The sequence below is a fragment of the Cygnus atratus genome, chromosome 19, assembly GCF_013377495.2.
Source record: "Cygnus atratus isolate AKBS03 ecotype Queensland, Australia chromosome 19, CAtr_DNAZoo_HiC_assembly, whole genome shotgun sequence".
NCBI classification, from domain to species: Eukaryota; Metazoa; Chordata; class Aves; order Anseriformes; family Anatidae; genus Cygnus; species Cygnus atratus.
In genome coordinates, this window is record NC_066380.1 from 129,618 (window position 1) to 148,097 (window position 18,480).

General features: G+C 36.1%; 1 protein-coding gene across 13 annotated transcripts in view; it reads right to left on the reverse strand.

Annotated features, from left to right (window-relative positions):
* The window catches only part of RALGPS1 (Ral GEF with PH domain and SH3 binding motif 1), a 161,168-nt gene that overhangs the window by 25,921 nt on the left and 116,767 nt on the right, over positions 1 to 18,480 (reverse strand). For 11 of the 13 annotated variants that reach the window (XR_007709013.1, XR_007709014.1, XR_007709017.1 and 8 more), the window contains 8 exons: positions 14,387 to 14,513; positions 13,328 to 13,479; positions 12,011 to 12,062; positions 11,641 to 11,721; positions 9,154 to 9,259; positions 8,174 to 8,266; positions 7,894 to 7,999; positions 6,726 to 6,817 (listed from right to left, as the gene is read on the reverse strand). Coding sequence is in view for 4 of the 13 variants with exons in the window: in XM_050714528.1 (XP_050570485.1) it covers positions 6,726 to 6,817; positions 7,894 to 7,999; positions 8,174 to 8,266; positions 9,154 to 9,259; positions 11,641 to 11,721; positions 12,011 to 12,062; positions 13,328 to 13,479; positions 14,387 to 14,513 (809 nt within the window). In the remaining 9 variants the exon portion in view is untranslated. Of the gene's footprint in view, positions 1 to 1,202; positions 5,895 to 6,725; positions 6,818 to 7,893; positions 8,000 to 8,173; positions 8,267 to 9,153; positions 9,260 to 11,640; positions 11,722 to 12,010; positions 12,063 to 13,327; positions 13,480 to 14,386; positions 14,514 to 18,480 lie in introns of those variants that run through there. The other 2 variants (XM_050714527.1, XM_035555119.2) reach the window with 2 other exon arrangements.

The window sequence follows — 18,480 nt, forward strand, 5'->3', positions numbered from 1 at the left end:
AGTGGTATCAATTAAAAAATCATGTAAAATCAATTATCTGTTTGTCTACTTTTTTATTCTGCAAAATTGCATAGACTTTTCTCTGTACAGATGCCAGAATGAATGCATTTGTTTTCTGATTTTCCAGCTACTGCACACTTTCAAACCCAAACCATGGATCACATAAACCAAATAATCACTTGGAACTAGATCTACTCTTCCTTAAAGCTGAAAAGCTGATTTCTGGCAGTAAGATCAAGTCTACAAAGTCCAGAAGTATAAAAGCTACTTCCTCCAATTCATTACTATCTGCACTTTCCTCATGAACAACTGTGCTGAGTTGACATAAAATGGGAGTTTTCATCCTTTCCAATATGCTTATCTGACTTGCTTTCACATCTGAGGTCTACAGAGACACACAAACTTCGACCTTCTTTTCTCTTTGCACCCCAAGGAAAGGTCTGGCATATTTTCAGAATGTGATAAATAAATGTTGCTATTAGTAGATCACAACTATAGAAGTACCACAACAATCTTTACGAGTTCAGAAAAAAAATGAACGGAATTTACCAGTGACCTCATTACCTCACTTACATACCACCCTTTGATGCCTGACATCTGAAGTAGGAACAAACTTCTTAACTTTTTTTTTTTTTCCTCTCAGACTACAAAACAAGAAGCTTGGACATAACAAACATTTAATGAGCTCTTCAGTACTCATCTTTAGGTATTCTATGACAGAAACATGTTGCATTACAGTGAAATACTGCAATGCAGAAAGTAGTTCTCTCTCTCCATGAAATTTGCCTCTGTATAATACAGTGACATTCTGGAGTATAATGAATCTAATTGCTCTTCCTTCCTAATGTGTTCTTTTAGTGTATTTTCTATCCTGTTCCCCACTGGGAGAAGAATTCCAATTTCCTTCTTTCATTTCTATTAATGCTATCAGTGAAATGAACCATTTGGTAGATGTAAGATATTCACTGATGCTTAATTTATAAAATATTTATAATCAAACATTGGATATAGCCCTGGAGGAAAACTGTACAGATCCAAGTGATTTCCAAGACTACAAAGTACTGAAGTCTTGAACAAGTCTTCCTGTTTCTGGGGGAAAACAGGAAAATGAGTCAATGTCAGGAAAGGGATATGTGCTTTCATTTTCAGCTCTGAAAGCAGCTTTTTTTTTTTTTTTTGCTGTCTTGTTTTGCTCTCACATTCACATTAGGTAATGTATCATCTCTCAGGCAATTTCTTATAAAGTTACTATACTACAGCTAAAACACCCTACTTACCAGTCATAATATGGAGCCTGCTTCCCTCAAAGGGGGAAAAAATGGTGCTTATAACACGAGAAATTATCAAAAAAGGACAGACAATGGCCAATACTTCCATGTTGGACTTCTCCAAGAGAATTTTCTACTGAATACTTGATTATTACGATTTCCCTAACAGTGCTCAGTGTTTCAAGGTTCTGAGTGAACCCTGATTTCATCACTGAAATAAGAAAGAATATTTCAGATCTCAAACCGGAAGGTATTATTACAGATGTCAAAACTGATATACTGTGTAATGTAGGGCAGATAGCTTTATTAGTGGATGAAATATAACATCCTATTGATTTCAGCAGACAGGAAATGAGAACCCAGGTGTCTAAATAATGTTTAATGATAAGTGCAAATAAATCTACTTTGTTGTCCAAGTCAATATGCATGTTTGGCTGTGATTAAATACTTTCATTTGGAAAACAGTAAGATAAATGTCTCTACTTTGGACTTTCCAAACCCAGAACTGAAAATCTGGAGGGATTTTCGATTTTCTGTTAGAAATTATGAATCTGTTGTATTTATGCTATCGAATGGCTGCATGGTATGCACTATTAAATCTGTTTGATTGTATTACCATTCATTCACAAATAAAACGGCTGCCTTTGAGCTGAAAAATTCGTTCTGTACCTCTACTATTCCTTTTTAAAATATTTTATTGTTAACAGCATACATATTTCACACATTTTTAAATCTACAACCAAATGTAATTGCTGTCAAAGTAAACAAACTTTTTTTTTTTTTACCTTAAAGTATTTAATTAGTGAAACAATCATTATCAATGTAACAAGCTGAAAAATACAGCAAATTGATACAAGACTGAGGTAACAAAATACTTTGCCAAAAACCTAGATTCCAATGCTAGGGTTTAGTGGTTATTACAGGTGAAACAATTCACAAGAATTATAGAAAGAATCCTTACACAAATGGCATGCAGTGGACTGCTGAAAAATACGGCCAAAAATAGTGCAACAGTCTTCACACAAAACAAACCAAAGTGTTGAAATTGGTTTAGATTATAATGTGACAAGTAAATTGCAATTTGAAAAGGACTATCTTTGCCTCATTGTAGTGCTATTTGGAAAAACATGCATTTTGGCACTGAGTAACATTAAAATCGCAGATTAAGTAGTTAATATTGCCTGAATACATTGTATACCTTCACAATCCTGGAGTCATTTTGAGATAATGTTTGCTTCTACACAACTATTGCAGTTACTCTCTTTGACAGATGAAACTTGCATGGTTTGTGACATTTTTTTGTGAAAATGGTGTATTAACCAGTACCTATTTGCAATGTGTTGTATGTCAATAGCAGCTTTCAATTCACATTAAAAGTACCTGATGACAGCAAATGCTGTCAAATGACAGCAAAAAATCCCAAACCAGTAGCCACAAACTATTTAATATTTATAAATTCATTTAAAATTGGATCAAGCTATTTTTAATAATATTCTTAAACTGTTCCATCATTCTGAATCTTTTTTTATATTGTACAGTAATTTCACAAGTTTGCTATACTGAAAAGACTTTACCTGACTACTGTGTAAGTCTATTATCTACTACATTCATCTTATATATATATATATATATATATATATAAACATTAAAATTATAATAACGTGAATGATTTCAAGTTCTTCTGACACATTCCCAAATTCCAAGGTTCTCAGCAGGATTATTTTAAAGGTTTTATTTCTCCTCAAATACATATCTCAGTGACAAATGACTAGATGTAAGAATCATTCATAAATGTTTTAATTCATTCATGCCACACTATTTTCGATACTTTCTGGTAAAGATGTTTCCTTTTTAGTTGGAAATCTTTTTTAAAAGAAGTGAAAATGGACCCTTTTGTAACTACTCCAACAAGCTCTATGGCTCATAATTTCATAATTTTGAGTAAAAGTATATCTTTGAAGAACAGAAAAATCTGCCTCTTGCAAGACCCTTAAATTCTAAAAGCTATTAAGTTCTGAGTGTGTACAGGCACATCATTCTTCTTTCCAAGGGATGCTTGTTAGACATAACTGAAATTTGTCATGACATCCATTAGTTTATCTCAATTACAATATGCTGGAAAATATGTCATTGGTGTTCTAATATATATGCACATTATGCCAATGAGCATTTTAAATTTAGCTTACATTTAAGACAGATCAGTTTATTCCCGTTTAAGGGGAAAGGGCTACTAATAAAGTAAAAAGCAACAAAACAAAACAAAACTAAAAAAAAACACACACACAAACAAAACCATACACAACCACCCACCCCAAAATCACCTCTTTACATGCATAGTTGTTCTTTGGTTAGTGTGTCATCATTGATCACCATTCTTGATGCTTGCAGTTAAGATTTAATTCCTGTATATAACACCTTCTCTTCCTAGGTATTTATTTGTTGGCCCACCTAAAATGTAGCTACTCTATAACGGATAGTATTTTGACAATACATGTATCTGCACATAATATGTACTGAGAAATAAGACTCCATCTTTAGCTTTAAGGGTGTAAGCGTAATCTAAAATACTGAAGAAACTGGACATCATTCAAACCCTATGAATGCTAATAACACATGATACATGTGGGTATAGGTAGCATACTCATTAAGATGGCAGTCCACGTAACACCTGTATTTTCATGAATAATCTCATTGATAACTAATCACACAAGTCCACAGGTGCAGAATAATTCAGATGATATATTCTAACAGTCTGAATTAATTTACTGATGACAGGTTTTTAGCATTCAAAAGCTTTTACGCTGTCTCTAATAGCACTGGATGCTCTGACTTCACCTGTGTTTTTCTTGGTTCATTCTTGTCTTAATTTAACATACAAAGTGAAAAAAAGTATAAATACATTTTGCAATACTACTCTTTTCACACAACTCTTGAAGAGTTTGAAGAGTCTCTGTCAACTTTACATAAATTTTCATGTCCCAGGACCTAAATGCAGGAGTTGTCAGGAAATGGTTTTCTTGAAAAGCTGGTATGAATTAGGCTTAATTCTCAGGACTGTAATACGGACAATTAAAATAACACAAAAATTACAGTCAACCTACCTTTAACAGTACAGATTGTTGTTGCTGCTGTTAGAGAAGTTTCAAAATCAAAATTCAGAAAATCATGCAAGGCCACAAGAATAAATACCACTAGTGCCAGGGAGCTTGTTCTAATATAGGCTCTGTTCATTTTAATTGTCTTTCATTTTTTCATGGTCTGCAAAGCTGGATGTATTGAAAATATCTCCTCCATGCAATCTTAGGAAATTCAAAAGAGATTTTCCTCTTTCTGTGATTAAGGAGGTATGAACAGTGATGCCTTATAGCAAGAGAGTTTCACATTGAAAAAGGACTGAACTTATCATGGGAATAAAATTCTAACAACTCTGACCACAGGTGTGCTAGGGCACAGCAGGAATATAGCTATGGAGGTAGGAAGAGTCAGAAGAGTTCCTTTACAGGAGAAGACTAGTTAATAATAAGGCTCTCTGTATTTTTATTTATTTTTTTAATTGTGTGGACACTGACATGGAGGTTTCTTTGTACCTGTTTCATTATCAGACAGTGTTGCCTAGCTTTCATTGACATCATGATTTAGCAGTACCATGACTATATGCCATTAAGGCGCATCATGTACTGGAATTGAATGGGGCTGGGTCATCAACAGAAAGACAGAACAGAAAATAATGATATGGAATCATTCTGAAGAGCCAGGGTCATATGAATCATAGGACCTGATCACCTCCTTCCATGTATCAAGGAATATACGATGAACAGCGTCCAGATTCAAAAAAAAAAAAATGTAAGCAGCTATACCACTAGTAAGAGAATGAAAGACAACCTTTAACACAACATAAATTTAAAAACATACACCTTAAATACATTGTCATGGCATTTCTGAGTAACGTAACTGAATGAAAAGAAAATGTCCTGTGCCAAAATACATTTTTCCCAAATAGCTCAAATGTGAACAGCAGAATTGTCCAGAGATTTGATACAAAATCTGAGGCAGCCACATTGCCAAGCAACTCAGTGCACTTAGGTTATAAAAATGTTGTTCCACAATTTTCTATTCTAATTGACACTCTGCAGCAAGTTAACACTGTCATTCTGTGCATTAGAAAGAATTGAAACCCAACATGGGCCAAATGTTCTTCAGTCACACAAAGCAGCTTAACAATAAAAATAACAGTTTAAAAAAGGATAGGCAGAAGATATGATGCTCAGTTTGTGGTCAAACATCAGTTCAGGGACAGTCTGTGACCACAAAAAGTTGAGTGCTCTAGAATCCTGCAGGAGTCAGGATTGATTTTCTGTCCATCTAACTTGTTTTCTTTCACTCAGTGCATGAGACTATGTCTGGTCCTAAGGACAACATTCATTTTCTGCTTTTAAAAGATGTTTCAGAATCACTTTCAAGCTACATAGGAAAGTGCTGAAACAGCTGTGGCTGGCTCACATCAGGAAAACCATTCTTTTCTCCTCTTCCTCCTTAGAGAACAATAACCTGTTTCTTCAGTTTGGCACTTGAAGTCACAGCAGGTAAGAGAGCAAATTATTCAAATGACATAAGATTAGCAGGTACCTGGAAGAAAACGTAAACTATTCAACAGTGTATTGTTCCTGAGCATATTACAGCATTGGGAAACTGCAAAATACAGTGTACTGATAATTTATTATCTAATGCAAAAAGCATCATCAGTCGTAAATGCTCAAAAGAGGGCTAACCCTGTAACTGAAAGATAAAGACTCAAATGATTTTTCTACTTGTGGACCAAATCCAGACAAAGTATCCTAAGAAGTCATTAGGGGGGGAAGTTGGGGGGCTGTGCGTGTAAAGAGGATTCTTAAGCTGCATCCTGTTATATATCCTATATGTGTGTACATATATATATATATATATATATATATATATATATCCTATATGGATCATCATCCTATTAATATAACATTGGGAAATCCTTCTAAGAATGAATGTTTTTCCTGAAGAGAAGAATGATGCTGCTTTATAAAGGACAAACAACATTTTATAGGACACTCTCTCCAATAAGTAGTTATAAACCCAGCCATCAGTGTAAATGCCAGTATGTTTGCTACTTTCTCTGTTCATGAGAAAGCCTCTTCTGAAATAAAGATGGGGCTACCCTACTTGAAGCTGCAATTGTAGAGGTTGTATGCTGTTAGGGTCACCAAACCTATAGGTAGACCGTGACAAATCCTGATTTGGTGTGGGAATTCTATAGTTTTAAAAAAAAAAAATTCATTCCTCCTATTGAAAAATTGGATCAATGTACAAAACAAGGATTTATGTCTGTCCCCACAGGACTGTGTGCACACATTTAAAAGAGGTATCTCTTCTAGTAAGGGTTTTCTGAAAAACAGGAAAAAGCGGGTAGAAAGAGTTTCACAGCCTTACCTGAGGCTTGTTGCTTTTGCATGCATCATCCAAATGCTTATGCCATAATATTGCATGAAACCTTGAACCAGTCTGGAATTTGTAAACATTGCCTATAAAAATAAGAGAATTGAGGGCTCTAAACTTGCAGACATACTGCTTCAGTGAATTCTAAATCCTGTGCAGAAGATGAAGTTATTAAGTAAACTGTTAATGAGCATTTGAGGTACAAAATTAACACAGCATAGTGCTCATGCAATAGAGCCCACGTGAGGCATGTTATCCAACAGTCCTTGGGTGAAGGCAGCATGAGAACATAAGTGCTCTGCAAAGCTAAGGAGAGTGTGTAGGGAGAGAGGCCAAATTACAGCTACAGAAAAGTCTGGATAGGACGGTGCGGTGATCTAATTTACTCCTGACTTTCTTCTCACTAAGACTGTTGCAGTTACTGCCAAACTTATGTTTCTGATATTTGGAAACTTAGTTTTTGTCAGTATCCTACTGCACATTTCCTCCATGATCAGTTTTTTGTAATTTTTATTCTTATTTTTTTTCCACTGTCAGACACATTATGCATTTTATTCAACAACCAAGAGATGCACTTATCACCAGAGATGTGAATCCATGTCCAGTACAGAAATTGACCGCATGAGAAGTGAAGGAAGCCTCAGAAATCTTTATGCAACCAAAGTACAAAATAATACCAGAGTCTTTCTGATCTTTCTTTAAAGTTGGATCAAAGTGGAAGAGTTACAGCCCTTCAAAATTAATTATTAAAAATTAATTAATTAAATTTTTTTTGGTAAATGGTTTGATCTTTGGAGAACTTTCATAATATTTTAGTTTTCCTTACTGTGAGATTTGATATAGGTCGATTTAAAGAAAGCTATCCAGAACTCAGGGATTAGGGTATGCAGGTACATATACATGCAGAAATCTAACACTGGTCTGGCAATTTTTGCAAAACTTACAGTAACTGTCTATGCAGCAATACCTCTGTAGACACCACAGAAATACTACAGGGTATTATAGAAGTATGATCAACTTCATTTGTATCCTCCCCTGAAAATCTCTCTTCATTCTTTTAACTGAGTGTCACTGTAAGTATTGTCATCTACAAACTCAGCAATAGCTATTACTCCCCATCATAGAAATACGATGCAGAGAATGCCCACCCTGCAACATCTACCTTTATCAGGGTTATTTAGCTGGAAAATATCAGGATGTTCAGGGTCATCAGGCAGTGCCACCATCCAGCCCACAATGGAAACCTTTTTACCAGGTGTAGATTTATACTGGAAGAGACAGACAAATAAGTCACAGCTGAGTCTGTACCAGGGATTAATTTCTCATTGCAAAAGTTGTGCAGACATATTGCTTACCCTAGAAAAGCAAACACTCTTCAAATACCCTCTCAGATCTGCTTATGAATATGCAATTTTTGCTTTTAGAACAAATTTAAAGCTTACATGTTTTCTTTCAGTGCCTCGTAAAGATTTTGCTCCAAAGTACAGAAGAGTTGATCCTGAAAGCATAACCCAGTATCTAGTCCACGAGGAGAGCTGAATCGGAAAGGAAAACAATAACAGGAACTTAGCATATCTCACACATTTAAAAAAATCTATTCAATAGCAAGTCCAAGTGCTACTGAAGGTAAGTTTAGAAGCCAGGAATGGAAAGTTAGATAAAGAGTGTCTTCTGGTGTAAATCAAACCAAATACCTAAATTTAGGTGTCTGGCTGTGAATGCAATCCATCTTCATAGAATCACAGAATGGTTTGGATTGGAAGGGACCTTAAAGATCATCTAATTCCAACCCCCCTGCCTTATCTTACTCGGTTATCTCCTAAAAGTATCAGGACTGATTGCTTCACAGCAAAGTAGCATGCTGCCTTCTACTGGACAAAACTTAGACGTCTTCATTTGATCAGTAACATTTATTGAGACGACATTTCTGCAATTCTTCAAATCTTTTGGTATTGAACAGTAGGGTTCCACATAAAAACTTTCAATGAACTCTAAAGAAAACAAAAAATTATCAAGTGTGTAAGACCAGAACCATTGGAGACCTGTGAATTTAGGGTAAGTATGAATGACCATGACTTTGGTGCTAAGGGTGGATGCCCTGCAGCCTTCCCATTTCACCATGATACTAAATTTCTAGCCTCACAGAAATGCACACTGATTTAGAATGTTGTCTGGGACTTGCTTTGCTGCCACAAGAGACATTTTGTGCAAATGAAGGGAGAAGCAAAGCTGCTGTAAATCAAATGACACGCAAGAATTACAGCCTCGTTATAACCTAGTTAAAACTTTCCACATGATTTTACAGTTGGTAATAACAAGGAACGTTATTTTGTGTACTATCAGTCTGCAAGTTGAATGTAATCCTGGAAATTAAAACAATCACTACTGAATTAGAATCACAGGGAGAACGGGAATCACTTACAGTAGGTTTCTTGCCTTCTTTGAGCAGTGTTTTTCTCCTTAATGGCCCTTCCATGGAAATGACTCCTGTAGAACTACCTAACGTGTAGCTGCAGGCCCCTGTTGGGCTAGAGAGACATAACATTACCACACATTTCGAGCTAAAGAAGGACAAGAAGTAAATCATATAATTCTAAATATTAACTCTAATACTTTTCCTGTATTGCCTTGAATATATTTTATCACTAGACATTTGACTCAATAAATATCTATTTTCCAGACCTAGACATCTAAAGGGAAGCAGAATCTTTAAAAATAGCAGGTTAACAAAAGATTCTATTCTCAGGGCTTAGACATAAAAAATAAAACAAAAATAAAGCAAAATAAATACTAAGGCCTGAAGCCAAAGGGACATAGAGCAAGTTTCAATTTTTATTCTGGTAAATTAAATAAATTATCTGGATTTCTGAAAATTAGTAGCTTAAAATTTCAGCAATAAGAGCTCCCACAAATATAATTTTACCTTAAAAGAAGCTTTAGCTATCAAAAACAAATATATGAAGTTACCTTGGCTAATTGGAAAAAAAGTTAACTAAATAACAAAGTTAACTAAGTAACAAATTGTTATTGTACAGTGATTAAAATATTGTTTTCATACCCAGTACAAACATAGAATCATGGAATGGTTTGGGTTGGAAGGAACCTTAAAGACCATCTAGTTCCAATCCCCCTGCCACAGGCAGGGACACCTACCACTATACTAGGTTGCTCAAAGCCCCATCCAACCTGGCCTTAAACACTTCCAAGGATGGGACATCCCTGGGCTTTCTAGGCAACCTGTTCCAGTGCCTCATCACCCTCATAGCAGAGAGTTTCTTCCTTATATCTAATCTAAATCCACCCTCTTTTAGTTTAAAGCTTGTCCTATCACTACACTCCCTAATAAAGAGTCAAATCCCTGGTAAAGAGTTCATACAGCCTTGACAGAGGCTTCCTGATAGAGCTTCCCACATACCACAGTAAAAAGTGCTGCAACTGAAAGAACCCAAGTACAGGCTAAGTTAGAAATATAAACAGTTGCTAATAATATAACAACCAAAGATTGATTAGTGAGTGATGATCTGCTAGAATTATCTGCTGCTAACCTCTCTTCATTGTCATGTAATCCCAGTCGTGATATTTTGTAAATATAAGGTCCAATGAAGTTTACCAGAGACAATTAAATCATGTCTGATAATGAATACAAGGAAAAGGACATGCACACAATCTCACAGTCAGTTGCAAAAGAAACATCATTCTGTATATGAACAAGTCAGATGGTATCATGAAAACACAGGCTAGTGAATGATATACACAGCAGCACCTACCTATACAAGACCTGCACTTCAAACTGGCAGGTGTGACTATTTTGATCAAATGGAACTGCCATGTCTGTGCTAATGTGTATTCTTCCCAGTATTATTATATAGACGTGCATAAGGGAGTATTTTTCAGAAGCAGGTATAGCTGAAATATTGTTAAAATGTTACTCCTTTATTTATTTGTAACATATACATTTATAATCCTGTATAACTTCTGACTTGCGCTTCTGTCAGATGTTACTAGCTCAGGTAAAATGGCTGCACTTACATTTATGCATTATATCAACATTTCTACAAAAGCCATAGTAAAGTAATTTAGACAAAATAAAAACTCACTCGATTTAAACTCAAACTAAATCTCAGTATTTGCAGAATACTGTATCTGGGCCCTATTTTCTTTACTGCTTATATATACTTCTTCACTTCCAACTATCACAGAATTTATCGATAAAGTTCCAACAGGTATGAATGCAACCAATTTTATTTTTTTAATTTATTTTATGACTAACTACACACAATTTTCCACATCACCTCTCTTTGGGCTGTAAATGGATTACCTGTTTCTGAAAAGTCCATGGTTTAGTGACTAGCAGCATTGGGAGTACCTGCTACACACGCATTGCAGTTGTTCCCTCTCCTACTATGGGTCCAAGGTCACACCTCTATATTGTACAAAATCAACACATCCTACTAATGCTCTCTGACACAAATGGATGTTATGGGTAGCTGTCCTACAAATCAGGAAGGAAATTTTGAGAAAGGGTAGAGAAGGCATCCTTCTAACCTCATCATTCATCACAGATAATTTTATTAAAAACAAGTCAATCTAAATGCTAATGTAGCCTTCACGACAAACCTGCTTCTGTAATGTCATAAAACTCAAAAGTAAACAACAGCTTTCTGCAGTATGGAAGCCAGATGTAATTACCAGTTGAATCAGCACCTGAACTGAATTTCATCTGAATTGGCCCTGACACTGTTTTAGCATTAACAGGAATTTTTACAAGTGGGACAGGAAGAGTCACATAAGCTGATATAGTCATACAAGAATACTTTAAGACACAAAATACCTTTTTGATCTAGTAAAGAGCAGAGGTCCAAATGAAAGTTTAGCACCATACACTGAGCAAAGTAGGCCTGAACTGTACCTGTAGACACAGCTTCGACTCCTGGGAGAATTCCGGATTGGTACCCTCCAGTTAGGCCCAAGTGTGGCATACAAACGACCCCTGTTTGTGAACGTAAATATCTGATAATTAAAGTCTAGTTTGAGACTTCAACAGTTAAGGTTTGGTAAACATAAAAGAGGTAGTTCCCATTTTTTTCAGATCCGTTGGAAGAAAAACACAACAACTTGACAGTGCTTTACGTTAAAAATGTCTTCAATTTTTTATTAGCTGATCAATAATTTGATAAAAATAACTATTGATTTATTGCTTATCTATGCTAGGGATCATTCAGGAATTTCTCAGCTAAATCTGTATAGTGCTCAGTGAGTGTAAACAAAAACTAACTCACCTTTCAAGCCCTGATGACAGCTCCTCACTAAATTCTGAGCTTTCACTGCTATCTAGAAAAAGAGGAGTACAGAGAAGGAGTAAGGAAACCACCCAGGGGAAAATAAAAAGCCATTGTATGTGGCTCACCAGAATAATTTTTATATACTATCATGGAAATTGCTCACTGAAATCATGTTTCCAAGTTGGTCTTTAGAGACCATGGTAACATCTAAAATTGGAAGAGGCTTACATCAGCCTATTTATAATTTCTCACTGACGAATGAAGTCATCATTGCTGCTGTGCTTAAATACCAGATATCTGCATCTTACTTTTCTTTTAATTATGTTGCCTTTCCTTTAAAAACTGAATACTTCAGGAACACAAAATACAATCACTTTGTAAAGCACTATTTCTACCTCAACATCTGTAATTCAAAGTTATTAGACAAGATAGCATTATTTGTTTTCAACAAGCAAGCACACCTGTAACAGACGGTATGCCAGCTGCTGCTAGGAGTCATAACAAATCAATGTGATGGAATTCACAACGATAATCCCTTTTTCTCTTTGAAGCCTATGACCAATTTGTCTCTCCTTCCCTTGCATAGCTATTAACTCAGTTTTAATACGTCCAAGAGTGATGCTCTAATGCTCAGTATAACACTGAAGTGAACTGTGGCTGTATTTTCAGAAGTTCAAAGATCATCCTAGTGTCAAGCTCTCCTTGATTAAGTATTCTGCTAGCTTTTGCAGTCTATTTCCTATTCTAGAAATAGCCTGAGTCACGTAAAAGGTTGCCTTCTCTTGCTTAGAATACAGATCCTTGACGTTTTTATTATTATAGTTAATTAATTATAATACCATAATGTTATTGTCATCAACATTTTACACAAGTTTATTTTAAACTTCTTTTATGTCTCAGCGAGCACAGCTAAATTATTCTCTCACCTTCTAAAATACATCGTTAAAACTAGTTTTCTCTGTGAAAGAAATATATTCTTTGTGAATATATACTATCTTGGCAGTAGCACTTTTTTTTTTTTTTTTTTTAACCTGTGAAGGCTAACAAACACTCCGTGTTACATACAGAACATATAGGAAGAAAGTGCTCCTTCATGCCACTTTTACCAAAACCATCATTAGGTAATTCTGGAAAGTTGAGATAAAGTTGACTAAATATCTGAGCAGTAGCTCTAATCTACTTTCTTCTATAAAAGGGATCAATTTTTGCCCAGGAGCTAATAACCTTCATAATTTCCTGCTTTTGGAGATCTCTCAGAGTTTCCAGAGAACTGGGACCGAAAAACAGGTATATCAATTCCCCCCCAGACCCTACCTATGGAAACGCCATTGGTGAAAATAGAGTTCAGTGCGTGGCTGCGGGCTGGGCTGTGCGACTCCAGGACACTGTCATCCAGAAGGTGGCGCGGCTTCTCCGTCGGGAAGGTGGCACTTTTGCTCTCCACTACACTGAACTGACACATCATGCTGGAAATATATAGACAGGAAAATGCAAGAACCTTCTTATGTCATCTGATAACATGAAAATGCAAGAACCTTCTTATGCCATCTGATAACAACCCTTTCTGTCTGATTTTTCTGCTTAGACCTTGCCTTATCATACAATGATCATAAATATCTATAGGTTATTAAGTAGCAAGCAGATAAATGGTACTACTCATTTTCCCGCTGCTTGTATATATGCTCCTGGACTACCTAAACAAGTTTCAAATTTTAGCAGCCTTTTTAAGTAACAAGCATTACTTTTCTGCAAATGGGAAACTATGTAAGTTTTTTACTCCTCTCTGTACAGTATGTGAACATCATGGGTAGATGCAAAGGTAGAAAAACAAGCAGGCTCCAGCTAAAGCACTTCTCAGTGATCCTGCACTAAGCTGAACTAACACATCAAGTATGCGAACTACTTTTTTGTTAACCCATTAAATGTGAAATTTGGTATATGCTACCCTTAACTGGGGAGCAGGTGCTCTTACTTAGCTGGTAAGTGGTACAGAGAAAAATGTTTCTAACCTGTAGAACAGTCCAAAAGGTCACAACTTTCCTGAACGATAATGAGTGCCAAGAAGCTAGCATGTTTCCTTAGATTTATTAGTCAAGATGTTAACAAAAAAAAAAAAAAAAAAAACGTTCTGCACACCAGGCATCCACAGGCCAAAGTAGCTATACAACTTTGGAGTATTGACAATTTCTGGCACTAGCAGAGAACAGTGTCAACAAAGTATAAAGAGAAAACCTACAGAATAGACGTTAAAGCCTGAAACTCTCCTGCAATACAGGAAAGGGAAGAGGCAAATACCAAAGAGTGTTCTGCTGCCAGATTAAACCTTTGTGATGTGTGAAATTGCCTGATGGTGAGACAGCCTGGTGTACCCACTTGTTTCCCAGGCTGTGACTCTTCCTGTGCCTGGGTACAGGAGGTGTAGGTAGACTTGCTGCTACTGAGGCATCAGGACATGTTGGTCTCCTGCTGAATTTCATAATTGCTGACACTTCAGATGGACCTAAAAGACACACATAATTTAACATTGAACTGATGCAAAACCCAGAAATGTCATGGGCTTGTGTGCTTAGCTGCTGATTAAAATTAATTGCTACAGATATACTGAACACACCATTTCTGAGTAAGTATTTCTTCCACATCGGGGTTATAACATCCATTTCTACTATGAATTCATCTCTATATACTTGAACTGCCTGGAAGCAATTTTTAAAACAGCTTTGCACATACTTTCAACAATGAACTCCTACAAAAAAATCTTGGCACCCTTAAAAAAGCTGGATGTGCCAAAGGGTAACATGCAGAACCATACAGTCAGTTTGTACTTTGGGTGTGAGCAGGAGTGTCCACACACGTTTCTGTTTTACTCACAACTCCATGTTGTGAATACATGGTAAACAACCTGCTTATACTGACTCACTGTTTAAGCATGTAAGAGAAAGCAGGGGCTTTTCATGTATTTATGTCCAGACAGATGTATTACTTCTCACTCATCTATGAGCTTTAGCGATGTCTCACTGCAATTATTTTTCCTCTCATTTAACAAATTTTATGAGGCCCCATGGAAAACGTGGACAAGATATTCTTGTTCCAGTTCCTTGATGCTGTTCGCAAAAGATCAGCAATGAACTTTGCAATACAGCAGTGAACAACAAGGCCTATCATCATACTCAGTGAACGCAAGGCTATTCTTGGCTTCACAATAAACAGTTAAGATTTCACTGATAAATATTTGGTTGTGATGTTGGTACTCATGACAGAAGTGGGAATGGCGGTCATGAAAGTGGCTGTCTGCCCCATACCTGCTTATTTCCAGACTTGGTACAGATTAAGTAGCATCAAAACAGATCAAAAAAAAAAAAAAAAAAAAAAGGAGCCTCAAGACAAGAAGAAATAGGAAACTTTCTAGCAGCCGAGAGAGAGGAAACGAAGTTCATTAGAAGAATTTTCAGTAACACCGTTCATCAGATCATCATTTAGTGGGAGGAGAAAAGAAGAAAAAGAGAAAACACACTGAATCCTGTTTTCTGCCTTCTTCCTGTACACCATCATATATAGGAGGGGATTTTTGCCTGCTTGGCTTTGCTACCATTTGTTTATCACAACTGAGAATTTGTGAAACATGACACTAGTAGCATGAGTCACTGGCATGTGGCTTCAGACAAGGTCTTATGTTTAAAGGTCACATGCAATTCTAAAAAAATGCACTTTTAATCATTTCTTGATCCAGAGATTCAACCAGAACCATATGCCTGGGAGGTCAGAAGAAAAAGGCTTAGTACAATGTTCTGATACATTTTCAATTAAAATGTTGCATTTGTAAGAAAACGTTAGAAGCTTTTCCGCAAGGTGAATAGAGTTCACTCTCCTCTTCTGCCATGGAGGCTGAGCACCAGTTAGAGCATAAACAGAAAGTGTGATGCCCCTTAATGTTGCTACGGGATTGGTTCAGTTTTCTATGGCTACCTGTTGTGTTGTTCAGTTCTTTCTCTCTGGTGCTATTGCCAGTTCTAAATCATGATTTACATTAAATCCTTTTAGGTGGATGACATTACAGTTCACTGAGAGCTACTGAAACAATGTTTAATAAATTGTTGAAACTACAGCCTGTTAAAGAATAGCAATCTCAAAGCACAGCCTTAAATGAGTACTAGTATATTGCACTGCTTTTTCACACAGCCACTATGCCACAAAAAAATTAAGTTATTTAGATGTAATACATAACAGTTTAAAGGATTAAGTTTCTCACTGTGGAAAGTCACTAAACTCAAAGCAGTAAGACTGTTCAATTAGTTTGATTTTAAGACAATGTTCATTGACACAAAACATGGAGACTACATCAAAACATCTATCTAGAGAAAAAACAGCAAAATAGCAAGCTTTATGCTGACACAATCAAGCCATAACATAATCAAAGTCAGTTGGCTTTATCTCCAGGTAGTTTACAGGTTCAAACATTATCCCTAACAAAAACCTCTAAATAAAAAATAGAGATGATGTCTATCAACAAAAATAGTTCTTTGAGAATCTACAGTTCACTTTAGTTTAGGAAATGAAATCCCCATTTAGCAAGCATGGGGTGAAATTTACACTATGAATATAACAGAAACAAAAATATTTGCAATCATTATAAATTAATTATAGCAAGAGCTTTTATCACCTGGACAGAGAGAAGAAAAAGTTTGTTAAAAAAAAGTGAAACAAATTATGTAATATGACTAAGAGGACTGTGTATCTCAGACTGAAGACTGATATAAAACCTGTTGTATCAGACTTCAGTACAGGTTAAAATACTGCCCGAGTAAGGTGAGATGTCCCAGTGGTGACAGAATTTGTTGGAATAGGTGTAGGAGCCTTACAATTTAAGCCAACAGTTCCAGCCTGGCTTACTTACCATTAGACATTACAATTGCTTTGATCAGTCCTGTGAAAGGAGATAATGGACTTATTTTAATTCCTAGTTAGGTGTCTTCAGGGAAGATCCCAATGAAAACAGAATGCTGTGTTAAGACAGATCTCTGTGTTAAGACAAAAAGAATCTGAGCCTATAAACCTTTATAAAGTCTTTACATCTGCTCTGCTGTCAAATGTCTATGAAGAACTGAGAAGTTCAGAGCTCTCGTTAGACTGGAACTCTGCTGCAGGGTACAGTCAGTTCAGTAAGAAGATGGGGCGCAGATGGTGTCAGCGTGAGTTATGGGGCACAGGGGAGATGACCTCGTTTCTATAAAGGGGTAAAATACAACAAAGCCTGTGCCAAGAAGTATGCCAAGGAGGGTAAGTGGTGAGATGCTGATGAAACCTGCACAGACCAAGGGATATTTATGGACATACCAGACTGCTGAGCAATTAGCTGGGGGAACTATGCCTGAGACTGCTGATAACAAAATCCCCAAACTTAAATTCATTTGAGAATGAGTTATTTTGCTCCCCCCCCCCCCTTTTCTTCTTCCTTTTTTTTTTTCCCTCCAATAACTGAAGTCATCTGCTACTACTCTCTTCACTCTCCTGGCTCCACTCCTAGTGCATACTGTTACCATGATTGCTATTCTGTTTTTTTTTTCGCCTTTCATGGAGACAAAGCACTCTTAGTAGGATTTTCCAGTCAGCTGGCATGAACAAGGGTTAGTTTGGCTTTCATTATTTCTCAACATCATTTTCAAGTCTATGCTGACATGTACAAAAAATAATGTATAAAAATATTAAAACATTATTAAAAATTGTTTGCAGTAGGGAATGTAAGACAACTTCATCAGAATGAACTGAGTACTGTTTAGCGGTCTGTGGCAAGAACATTTGGAAAAGTTTACACATGTCCCAAAGGATCTCACTGTTTTTTTCCTTTGCATAATTTTTCCATGAATAATCCTTCGAATGTTATAAATGAATGTTACTTTTGCAATCCTTCAGTAGAACATGTGAACATTTACAGTCTCCAGAGCTTTTAAATAAAGCAACAGAGTGAAGAAGTAATGGTTCACAATTTTTTTTTGCTAAAAGTCTATCAATAAACCAATACTAGGCATCCAAACAAAAAAATCTGCAAATGAGTTGCATATTGTATGATGAAAAATTTGAGCGACAGGATTTTTTTGTAGAAGGTAAAAACAGCTTCAACTAGTTACTATTTTTTCATGAGTAGCTAAGAAGCAAAATTGATGTTTACGAGCTCTGTTTCTAAAACTAAATAAGGACATTCCAAGACACAGATTCTCTACTTAAATCTCTGCTGTGAGTTTTTGCTTTTCTGTTGCCATTGTAACCGAAGTCAGTGGGTGACAATTAAAACTTTCAAACACAAAGACCTACTTGCAAAACACACCATAAGGAAATGAAGAAGAACGTTGTGTATGCAATCAAGAAAGACATAAAAATTATTAAATCTAGAATGATGGCTGTTGTCAAAGTACAGATTTCATTTTCAAAGTATTGCAACTAGATCCTGTCAATGCGTATGACATGCAATGTTG